At 38.5% G+C, this 12018-nt stretch overlaps 1 protein-coding gene across 10 annotated transcripts in view; it reads left to right on the forward strand.

Moving 5' to 3' along the window:
- Window positions 1-12018, forward strand: part of TBC1D5 (TBC1 domain family member 5) — a 125914-nt gene that overhangs the window by 36073 nt on the left and 77823 nt on the right. For all 10 annotated transcript variants that reach the window (XM_053789322.2, XM_053789341.2, XM_053789381.2 and 7 more), the window contains 4 exons: window positions 4227-4355; window positions 5903-6073; window positions 6210-6298; window positions 9742-9792. In XM_053789322.2, coding sequence (XP_053645297.1) covers window positions 4227-4355; window positions 5903-6073; window positions 6210-6298; window positions 9742-9792 — 440 coding nt within the window. The remainder of the gene's footprint in view (window positions 1-4226; window positions 4356-5902; window positions 6074-6209; window positions 6299-9741; window positions 9793-12018) is intronic.

The raw sequence follows: 12018 nt of genomic DNA on the forward strand, positions 1-12018 counted from the left end.
GGTTAAAGACCATGTTAAAGACTGGAAGAATAGTTCTTCAAGTGAAAAATTATGGTAGATCTACAGTACCACCACTGATCCCAATGACATAGCTCTACAGCACCATCACGGATTCCAATGACATAAGTTTATGGTAGATCTACAGTACCACCACTGATCCCAGTGACATAGATCTACAGCACCACCACAGATTCCAATGACATAGGTTTACAGCACCACCATTGATCCTAATGACATAGATCTACAGCACCACCACTGATCCCAATGACATAGATCTACAGCACCACCACTGATCTCAATCATAATAATAATAATAATAATAATAATAATAATAATAATAATAATAATAATAATAATAATAATAATAATAATAAGGGCAATGTGCGGTGTAAATATTATGCAGAGAATTCGAAGTGTGGAAATTAGGAGGTGTGGAGTTAATAAAAGTATTAGTCATAGGGCTGAAGAGGGGTTGTTGAGGTGATTTGGTCATTTAGAGAAAATGGATCAAAGTAGAATGACATGGAGGACGTATAAATCTGTAGGGGAAGGAAGGGGGGGCAGGGATCATCCTCAAAATGGTTGGAGGGAGGGGGTAAAGGAGGTTTTATGGGTGAGGGGCTTGGACTTCCAGCAAGCGAGCATGAGCATGTTAGATAGGAGTGAATGGAGATGAATGGTTGTTGGGACCTGATGAGTTATTGGAGTGTGAGCAGGGTAATATTTAGTGAAGGGATTCAGGGAAACCGGTTATTTTCATATAGTCGGACTTGAGTCCTGGAAATGGGAAGTACAATGCCTGCACTTTAAAGGAGTGGTTTGGGATATTGGCAGTTTGGAGGGATATGTTGTGTATCTTTATACGTATATGCTTCTAAACTGTTGTATTCTGAGCACCTCTGCAAAAACAGTGATAATGTGTGAGTGTGGTGAAAGTGTTGAATGATGATGAAAGTATTTTCTTTTTGGGGATTTTCTTTCTTTTTTGGGTCACCCTGCCTCGGTGGGAGACGACCGACTTGTTGAAAAAAAAAAAAAAAAAGTACAGTTTTACAATTTACAATATGAAGTATTACAATTTAGTACATTTGAAAACAATGAGAGTGAAACACTTATAAGTTTGAAGTAGTGAGTAAATGGTTGAGCAATCATCAGCAATATGCAATAATGATATTGCAACAATTTTAAGTTTGAAGTAGATTATCAAATCATTGGGCAGTCTTACATTATTTAGAAACTTCAGTAACTGGTAGGTATTAAGTAAAGTGCTTGTCTGTTTAATTTTGGGTGATGAAGTGATTTCTAAGTAGGGCCTTAAATTGATTTGCAGGCAAGGGTCCTTTAGTGTGTTCTGGCAATGAATTCCAGATCTTCGGGCCCTTTACGTGCATAACATTTTTGCATAGGGAGAGATGGACATGTGGGATATCGAAGAATGATTTGTCTTGTATTATGGCTCTCTCTCTTGTATTTTGCTGTCTAGTGCAGGAATTAGTATTCATTGCACTGCAGCTTTTTGTTGTGTTATTAAAGATTTAAGGTAATTTGCAGTGGTTGAGCCCCATTCACAGATACCATAGGTGAGGTAAGGGTAAATGAGTGGTAAAGATCAAGAAGAGCAGCACCACCACTGATCCCAATGACATAGAGCTACAGCACCACTACTGATCCCATTGCTGTAGACCTACAGCAATGCTACTGATCCCATTGATGTAGATTTACAGTACCACCACTGATCCCACTTCATTCATTCATTCATTAGAGATTTGCCGGTACTTCAGGCCCGGGTCTTCTCCAGATGGTGACCGGGTGGGGGTGTCATTTGTCTTCTTCATTCTTCTATCTTCTATCTTGGGCCTTCCGGTTGGAAGGTAACTTCTTCTATCTTGCATTGACTCCCCAAGTGGGAAGTGTCTTCACGCTTGGCATCTTCAGTGTCACAGTTGGGCAGAGGCAGAAATCAGGGCTCATTGGAGCCACACCCCAGCTTTAGCAGACAGCAAAGTGCTGGGGAACTTGTCTTGATAGTAGTGCTAGTGGGGGGTACCCTCTTCACGAGTCCGATTCGGAGGTATCAGCCTGTTCTTCAGTGTGGCATGGTTGAGTCCAGCGCTGCGGAGGGTGGTATAGACACGTTTGGCCAGTTCTTCAATGTTGGGTGACACGATTTCGTCCAGGAGGTCTTGATCACGCTCTGGAGTTCGCATTTGGTTCTTCTTCTGGTTGGTTGTGCATTGTCCACCATTCTTGACCTTGGCTTCTTGTTGTGGTGGGGCAGTAGTATTGGTATGGGGAGTTGCAACCCTTGGTTCTTGAGTTTTAGCTTTCTTGGCTGGCAGTTGAACTGTGAGAGGCAAGGCCTCTGCTCGTACAGTTGCGGTGACGGTGGAGGCAGGCGGTGGTGGACTCTCATTGGTGGGATTTGTCGACATCTCAGTGGTCTCTGAGTGGTCCATCTCTGTGTCGAGTGGAGGTTGTGTCTGGTGGAGCAACGGTTATGCTGGCAATATTTGCAGTGGTTTGTAGGATCTCAGTGGAAGGTGGTGATGCAGGGAATGTGAGGCCAGGTATGTTGTTTAGTTTGAAAAGTTCGTTGATGGTGGTGTTGAAGGAGCCAGGCTCAGCTGCATTTTGTACATGAACATACATGATGCAATAAAGAATCTTGGTGGAGTCAGCAGCAGGTGCTGGGAGGAAAGTGGTGGGAGCAGCTTGTGTGGCTTGTAGTATCTTGGTAGTGTCTGCTTGAAGCTTGGCAATAGCAGAATATGTGGGTGCTTGTGGGTTGGACTTCTTTTGTTGTTGTTTCTTGAGTATGTCCCTTCTGATAGGGCACCTGGCAGCAAGAGTATGGTGGTCATTCTTGCAGTTCAAGCATTTCGGTGGGGAAGCAGTAGTGCAATTCTTGAAGTCATGACCCTCAAGGCCACAGGTGGAGCAGTACTTCTTGTCTTTGGCAGGGCAGTCTTTGGTGATATGCTGGTATGAGTAACATTTATAGCACTGAGGGATTTGTTGGTATTTTTCTGCTTCGATGAAGGCTGGATTGATATGGAAGCAGTGAATCGCCAGGCCCGCTGAGGGCTCTGGCAGCCACGTTGACGTCACTGAAGGTGACCTTCAGCATGGAGGAGGCGTTGGGTATTTTGGTAAGAAATTCCACCTTGGCCCAGGGATTCTTTGCTTCGACGGACAACTTGATCTCTTCAGCAGCCAGTGCAGTGATGAGTCTGTCGAGTCTCTTGAGGAACACAGTTCTCCTGGCCCTCAGTGCTGGGGAAGTCAGTACAGAGAATCCATATTCTCGTAGAGTGGTCATAGCAGTAGTGGTGAGCAGTTTCTCCGCCTCGGTGTCCTCAGTGCGGACACAACGAAGGCCTCTCTGAGTGATAAGATCACATTACATTTAACCTGCAGTCTGTCGTTAACGACAAATGCAAGTGCTAGCTTAGATGAGTTGTTGATTGTTCCACTCGCTGGTTTGATCTTTACTCTATTAGAGTAATACATCGTGAGTAGGCAGTGTTTCCCTCCCCAACGGGGATCGTAGGGATGTACTCGCGGTAGAGGCGTTGTTGATTGGTCAACGCGGTGACCAATCACAGAGGCGCTCAGGCCTCGGCTAGCTCGCCGGCCGGTGCTACATGCACGTCCACACCGTCGGCTGGCTGCTACTCAAATGTCTACGTCTGCTGCTGCTGCTCTCTCTCTCTCTCTCTCGGCGCGAGAGTCACTCTGAACACTGAGCGATCCACTCTGAACACTGAGCGCACCATCCCAGGCGGCTGACCTAGGTCGGGAGCATGACCTGATCTGAGCTGGCTGAGGTCAGACCTTCCTCTCCTGTGGTCTCTCTCTCACTAATCCCACTGATGTAGATCTACAAAAACTATGAGCTCAGTGGTTAATAGAAGTTTATTTATTTACATGCACTTCCTTCTAATTATTTGCCCCTCAAGGGAGGTTCCTTTATGCTGGTGATGGGCTCTTGATCTATGGAATTGCATCTGTGCTCCGTTTCCCTGAATTGAGCCAGAATACCTTCCATCCCACCCCCTACGTGCGATGTATAATCCTACCGGTTTAGCACTCCCCCATTACTATAATAATAATTCTAATTATTTGCCGTTTTGGATCTTTGGAATTTTTCTGGAAAATTGATTAAGACAGAGATGTGAATAGGGAATTAAAGATAATAGTGTGGCTGTTCATCTGTGTTTTTGCAGTGGTTAAAGGTGATCAGGCAGGAGCGTGAGAAATATGACACTGTTAGATTGCAACTGATGGTGACTCCAGGCCTTGGTGATGAATCTCTTGATCCATTACTCAACAATCCACTCTCACAACATGAACAGGTGAGCTCATACATTAAGTATCATTCATGATTTATTTTGTTTTTATATACGTATTTAATTATATATATATATTGATCACACTCCAATAGCTCATCAGGTCCCAAAAATCATCTGTCTCCACTTGCTCCTATCTAACATGCTCACACATGACTGCTGTATGTCTAAGCCTCTTGTATACAAAACCTCCTTTATCCCTTCCCTCCATCCTTCCTAGGATGACCCCTACCCCGCCTTTCCACCACTACAAATTTATACACCCTCCATATACATTTTTTTTTTCCACTAAGTTAGCAGTCTCCCACCGAGGCTGGGTGACCCAAAAAAGAAAATACTTTCATCATCATTCAACACTTTAACCTCACTTATACATAATGATTGTCTTTGCAGAGGTGCTCAGATATGACAGCTTAGAAGTCCCTCCAAGCTGTCAATATCCCAAACCCCTCCTTTAAAGTGCAGGCATTGTACTTCCCTTTTCCAGGACTCAAGCCCGGCTAACTGGTTTCCTTAAATCCCTTCACTAAATATTACCCTGCTCACACTCCAACAGCTTGTCAGCTCCCAAAAACCATTCGTCTCCATTCACTCCTATTTAACCCTTAAACTGTCCAAACGTCGATCTACGTTTGCGCACGTAATGCTCCGACCTTGATTTTCTCCATAAGAAAATGTAAAAAAAAGTAGATCTACGTTTGGAGCACTCCGAGTTCTCTGCATGATATTTACACCACACATTGCCCTTAGACATGACATCTCCACTGCCTCCAGCCGCCTACTCTCTGCAGCATTTATAACCGAAGCTTCACACCCATATAAGAGTGTTGGTACCACTATACTTTTGTACATTCCCTTCCTTGCCTCCATAGATAACGTTATTTGTCTCCACAGATACCTCAACGCACCAGTCGCCTTTTTTCCTTCATCAATTTTGTGGTTAATCTCATCCTTCATAAACCCATCCGGTGACAAGTCAGCTCCCAAATATCTGAAGACATTCACTTCTTCCATACTCCCTTTCTCTGATATGACATCCAGTTTTTCTTTATCTAAATCGTTTGATACCCTCATCACCTTACTCTTATCTATGTTCACTTTCAACTTTCTACCTTTACACACCCTCCCAAACTCCGTCCACTAACCTTTGCAACTTTTCTTTAGAATCACCCATAAGCACAGTATCATCAGTAAAAAGTAACTGTGTCAACTCCCATTTTGTATTTTATTCCCCATAATTTAATCCCACCGCTTTCCCCAACACCCTAGCATTTACTTTTGCAACCCCATCTATAAATATATTAAATAACCATGGTGACATTACACATCCCTGTCTAAGAGCAACTTTTACTGAGAAGTAATCTCTCCTCCATATACGTATATAAATTAATAATTAATTAATTAAATAAATACCGTACCTGTCACACTGTATGTTGTCTCCAACAAAGTTCCAAGAAGGACCAGGCTTGAATCTTTCACCACTAAGACACACAGGTACATCAGTATAGTAGTTTAGTTTTAAAAATGGTAATCTGCATTTCTTGAAATACCAGAGCCCCTGGAATCAGTATTTTGAGGATTCAGAGTTGAAGAAACTCATCAAGCAAGATGTGATAAGGACATTTCCGGAAGTGGAATTTTTCCAGTCTCCTCGTATTAGAGACCTTATGGTTACTGTGCTTTTTTGCTATGCAAGGCAGCATCCAGATATAGATTACAGACAGGTAAGTAAAACTCTACTAATAAATGTTTTAAAAGATGTAACTCAATATATTCTTTTGCTTTCTTGCAACACTGAAATCTCAGTATTTTAAAGGGGTTATACTGTAAATTAATTTTTTGTTGACTTTTTGTGCACAGGGAATGCATGAAGTCCTTGCGCCTTTAATATTTGTGCTCCACTGTGACCACCAAGCTTACCAGCATGCTCAAGAAATAGACTCAACACCGTAAGTACCTCTAAATTAGAGATGCTGTTTTACTAATGCTTGCTGTATGCTCTTTTTACATACTTCGTCTTCATGTGCTTGTGGACATGTGCTGAAATAGTGTTTTCTATTGGTCTTTCACAGAGATATTTGCCAATTCTCTGTTTAGTGATTCCAAGAAAGGATGAGTTTAGCACTTTCTTGTGAATATAATATTTAAGTAGGAAAGGATGAAAATGTATTTAATATAAATGTTCTGAACCCAGTTGGAAGAATGAGTGTTATTGGAAATCATGACTACAATAAATTACTGTCTAGAGGTCTATACAAAGAAAAAATGCAGGTTGGCTTATTGTAGAGGAAGATACATTGAATTAAAGCAGCACTTTAAGATAACTGGAACCAGTTGTTGGGGGGGGGGGATAAATAAATAGCATAACATTTTAGATATTACACAGGGTATGAGAATGGTATGAAACAGTTCACCTCAGAAATTAGTGATGGCTTACATAAGAAAAAATGGTTAAATAAAAGGCACTGGAAAGCTGTATATAAGATAAAGCTTGAGGTAAAACAAAAGAACACCCTACCTACTGTATTTGATTTAATTATTCCTCTTGGCTGTTTGTTCCATTTATCTAAAACTTGCTAAGTCATTGCTTTCCTATACTCTTTCTGACTGAATTTATCCAGTACATATACAGTGGTATCTCAAGTTATGAACTTAATTCATTCCAGAAGGCTGTTCGAGTGCTGATACCGAACGAATTTATTCCCATAAGGAATAACGTACATAATTGTTCGAGTTGGGAGCTGTTTGAAACTCGAGGTGCCACTGTAATCTATTTTTGTGAGTTCTGGTTTGGCTAAATATTTTTAGAATTTTATATCTCCTTTATTTATACCTGTCAGCAATTTGTCCACTTCATTTGTATATCCTCTTATTGTACACCTTGCAAGTTAGTGCGAGTTAAGTGCTATCTGTCTGAATAAGAAAGATTCCTGATACAAGGTATTAGCTTTATAATTCTTCTCTGTATGTTTTTCAGTACTGGTAGTAGGGACAGACCTTCTGCATAATCTAAATGAGGCCTTAAAATTGATTCAGCATGTAGTGTTGTAATCAAATTCTTCATTATTGTTCATATTACAACCAGAAAATTCAGGTAACTGTTTTCCCTAATTCTGAGCATTTTTTTCATTAGGGTATCTCTTGGAGTATTGCAGTAGAGAGAGGGCATTTGGTATCAGTATCAGAATTTTTATTGGTATCTTCCCATCCCTAATTTCTATACATACTAGGAAGGTTAACATGGACCCATTGTGACCATAAATGTAGATTTATCTAAAAATTCTGCATTTGTGGACACAGTGGGACTGCTGCTAACCTTAATAGTGTGTTTAGAAATATACCTAGTTGGTTGGGTCTCATTAAACTGGCATGGTACAGTGGATAATGCACTGTGCTGCTAGTTTTAGGACTGGCTTGCCATGGGATTGAGCCTTTTGTTCAGCGAGATGTTTACAATATTATTACTATTCTTTGAGTCTTTCATGTGGCTTGTTTTTACTTTTTCTTCTTTCCTATATGTGGCACTTGCTCACATTAAATTCCACATTAAAATCCACATGTTCATATAGGTTTTATTCCTCCTGGCAAATCATTTATATAAGCTACAAACATTACCAGGACATGTTTGACCCTTGCAGCACCGTGCTGGTAACATGAGAAGGTTTTGTCTTTTATCACTGGTTACATCTTAAACTCACACTCAAAATATCTCATCTGCTTTAATAGTTTCCTTGTATTTCTCTTATGATTGTAGATTCCAGATTAGCCTTTCATAAGCAGCTCGATAGAAAACTTTCCTAAAATTAAGTTCTTTTGATGTTCCCATCCATTTATTTGGGGATGGTCATTATAATTTAGTAGATTTGATATACAGGAGCTTACTGATTGAACACCAAACAGTTTTCTGATTGACAGTCTTTTGCTCTCCAGAGTTTTTTTTTTTTCCAGTTTTCTCTGATGGCTTTTTTCAGTATTTTCACAATGCTTTTCAATAAGACATGCCTGTGTGTGCCATTTTTTACTTTGTTCAAAAGTTTGCTGCCCTAACTGAACATCTGCTGTGTTGTATAGATAATAAAGAGCACTGTCTTGACAGTTGCTGCTGTGTGCTGCAAGAGAGAGTTGGTAAGGCAAAACATAGTCATTAAATATTACACTTAATAAGTCAAACAAATATTTCTCTCTATATCTGGCAAATATTTGGGACTTGATTTTCTACTTGCGTGCCAAATTTTTTTTTGAAGTTACTTTTGTTCAAAAAAAATACTGTGATTTATACTGATGTAAAATATATACAATAGTGTTTTCACATCTTAATACAGGCAGTGTTGTATTTGAAAGTAGAAGTAATAGTAGGTTGGCAAATGTTGCAGAGTTCTCATTAATGTTGAGACTTAACTCTGTTAATCTTAACAAATTTAATTAAATTCATTGTGGAGCTTGAAAATGTAAAGAGTCTCTGTGGCCTTCGCTTCAGTTTGCTGTATTTTCCTGCTTTCCACTGTGCAGTTTGACCGGGTATCAGCTGTGAGTACCCTACTCTTGTTGCCACACGTTGCTTTACTGCACTAGGAAATTAAGTCACCTGACATATCACTTCCTGCATTATGACTGTATCTTTTATGGGCTTAATTGTTAAGTGTAATTTGCTCCTCAGATCGGCTTAGTATGTGTTTGGAAGGAATGTTAATTTTAAGATATTCACCTTGATTTTACAATTTAAACATTTAAGAAAGCACATTCAGTATAAAATTGATGTCACCGATGAATACCTTACACTTAACTTTAGTCAAATAATTATTAATGGTGATAAAGGGCTGTTAGAAATATTATGTAGCAGATATTTAAGTATAGGTAGAGGTCAATAATGCTTGAATGTTTATTTTTGCTATGTATTTAACATTTATTTAAATTTTTATACTTAATATTTTTGAACAGTCACCTCAGATCTGTCATTGTTACAAATGTTAATGTCTCTAATGTTTGAGTAAACTTATAATATACAGTGTTATAGTTTTTAGCATAAAAAGTTACATGTTTGTCCTGTAATTATTGTGAAAGGATTTTCATTACATTTTTAAAACTCTTAATTAATCTTAAAACTTTTCTAGGAAATTAATTTCAAGTACTTTGAAGTATTGTACATTAGTCTTTGCTGTAATGTCTACATTGTCTTACCCATGCATGAATATATTAATAAAACTAACAACTCTCATAAATTGTTTAGGAATTGTGAAAAAAGTAACATGATTTTTTTAATGTACATTACTTTTACAACTGCATCTTGAGATTTAAATGTTGTTCGAACTTTTATAATGGTGGTTCATGTTGATCTACCCATTGTTATGTAATTTTTTCATTGTCTGAACTATTGATATTTTTTCTTTTCCAGAAATGTTCTACAAGAATTAATGGATGAGGCTTATCTTGAGCATGATGCCTAGTGAGTAAATATTTAATACAGGTACCATCTGACTTACGACCAAGCTTGGTTCCGACCAACTGATCATAAGTCAAAATGGATGTAAGTCGAACCTTACTATTGAATATCAACATCACATTTTTGTAATGATTTTATTTTAATGTTTTATTTTAGTATTTCCTTTTTTACTTTTTATGCTGTTAGTACTGTATTTCATACTGTAAGGTTTAGGATAAACACACTGTACAACACAAACAGTTGTTTATTTCCCAGATATTTGGTATACTAAATACGGTCGCAAGTCGAGTGTTCGTATGTCGAGCAGGTCGTAAGTCGGATGGTAGGTGTACCGTTTTTTTTAATAACATTTTTTAATTTTTATGAGCCATACAGAAGTTACAGTAGGTACACACAATTTGGTACTTAATTTGGTGCAAATGCAGGTACAGAAGAAATCAACTAATTATGCAGTGCAGTTTAGGCAAACTAGTCATAAAGCTTACTTACTACCAGTAGCAGCTCATAGCTAAAATTAATGAAGGTGCTGCTTCAAAAAATTTTTAGCCATTGTTTTAATATTGTGTAAAATAAAAGAACCGATAAAAAACTATGAATTAAATAAAATAGCTGGAAGCCTGATATTCATCTAGTTCTACACTTATCAAATTCAAGAATGTGGTACATGGTTTTTAAGCACAACACACACTGCTGAGTAAAAAAGAAACACTACCTTACACTTGTACAACAGGGTCAGCACTGCGTCAGCGACAGTGCTCTCTCTACCTAGCGTGCAGTGTCTTAACTAGGACATGTGCGCATGCCCACAACAGCCAAACACTGAGTTGCTGGAACTGTGAAGCGCACAGTTCTATACAAGAATTTTTGTAATTTTTCATATACTAGGGGATGGCTACTGACATTAAGCTTAAGGATTATATAATGTACAAGTATAAAGAAAGAATTAAAGAAAAAAAAAGACTCTATATTGAATGTTATTGACAATATCGAGTAAAAACAGGGGGTGCTGCAGTTCTGCAGTGCCTTTACATGAGCCGCCACTGCTTACTACTAAACTTTAGACCTAGCATGATACATAAGACATTTGAGTGTTAGAATAGCTTGTGTAATTCACTACAATCACAAGTACAATGAGACGGGTTGCAAATGATAAATTAGTCAAGTACAAATTAATTACACATAAAATTTACATCAGTTCAATGATCTCCATTTTATGGAGTGATTGAATTAAGATGGTGGAATTAAAACATGGAATTTACATACAGTTAAAACTTTCAAGGTTGTGACCCCTGCCCTCAGACTTGCTCACAGGATTTCAAAATTAAAAAAAAAAAAAAAAATCTTAAGGAATGATAGAGAATCTTTTTTTCAAAGGTAATGAAACCAAAAGTATGAAATATGATGGAAAACTTACAGAATTTAGCTTTTGCAAAGTTAGCGGTCTTAGTGATATTTATGCATCGGTGATTTTGCCCACTTTGAGTCCTATTTTTGGTATCTTCGGCCAATTCCATTTTTCCAGTCGACTAAACTCATAGCTATTTCACTAGTATTCCTTCTGTTCTATCGATTGAGTACAAGAAACTGCCCATTTATCTATTTCAGCTACTCAATAAAGTGATCAGAAATTGGTAATTTGGCCAGTTTCACACAAAATTAAAAAATTACCAGTTTGAAAATAGGGTCCAGAATAAACAATGTAGACATTCTTGGCACTAAAAAAACATTTTCTCTGTTCCTTAGTCACATCTCCAGGCCCCTCTTATATTATGTTTGCTTTCTATTTTGAATTTTTATTCACACAAACAATAGAAGATTACTGTTATGCAGACTACTGCATTATTGTAATACAGTGGAACCTCTACTTGCGAGCGCATCCACGTGCGAGTTTTTCCAAATATGAGCAGTTGTTGGGTCGATTTTTTGTTTCCATAAGCATGCAGACCTCAAGGACCTCAAGGCAGGTTCCTTGACGCTGGTGAGGGGCTCTTGCTCTTGATCTAGGGAATTGTATCTCATTTGTTTGTTGGACTATCTTATTGAAACTTGGGCAATGTATGATGGAAAGATGCTTCTTAACGTACACCAAAAATGAAAGAAATCTAAGCATAAATAATTGAGTTCACTTCTCAGCAATTAGCTACCCCTTAGCGGTATTTTCGTATGGTTTTAATGGTTGTATTCTCGTTTTTTTTTTATCTCATTTAATAGAATGGAAGATATATTACA

This window comes from Cherax quadricarinatus, chromosome 31, assembly GCF_038502225.1.
Source record: "Cherax quadricarinatus isolate ZL_2023a chromosome 31, ASM3850222v1, whole genome shotgun sequence".
NCBI classification, from domain to species: domain Eukaryota; kingdom Metazoa; phylum Arthropoda; class Malacostraca; order Decapoda; family Parastacidae; genus Cherax; species Cherax quadricarinatus.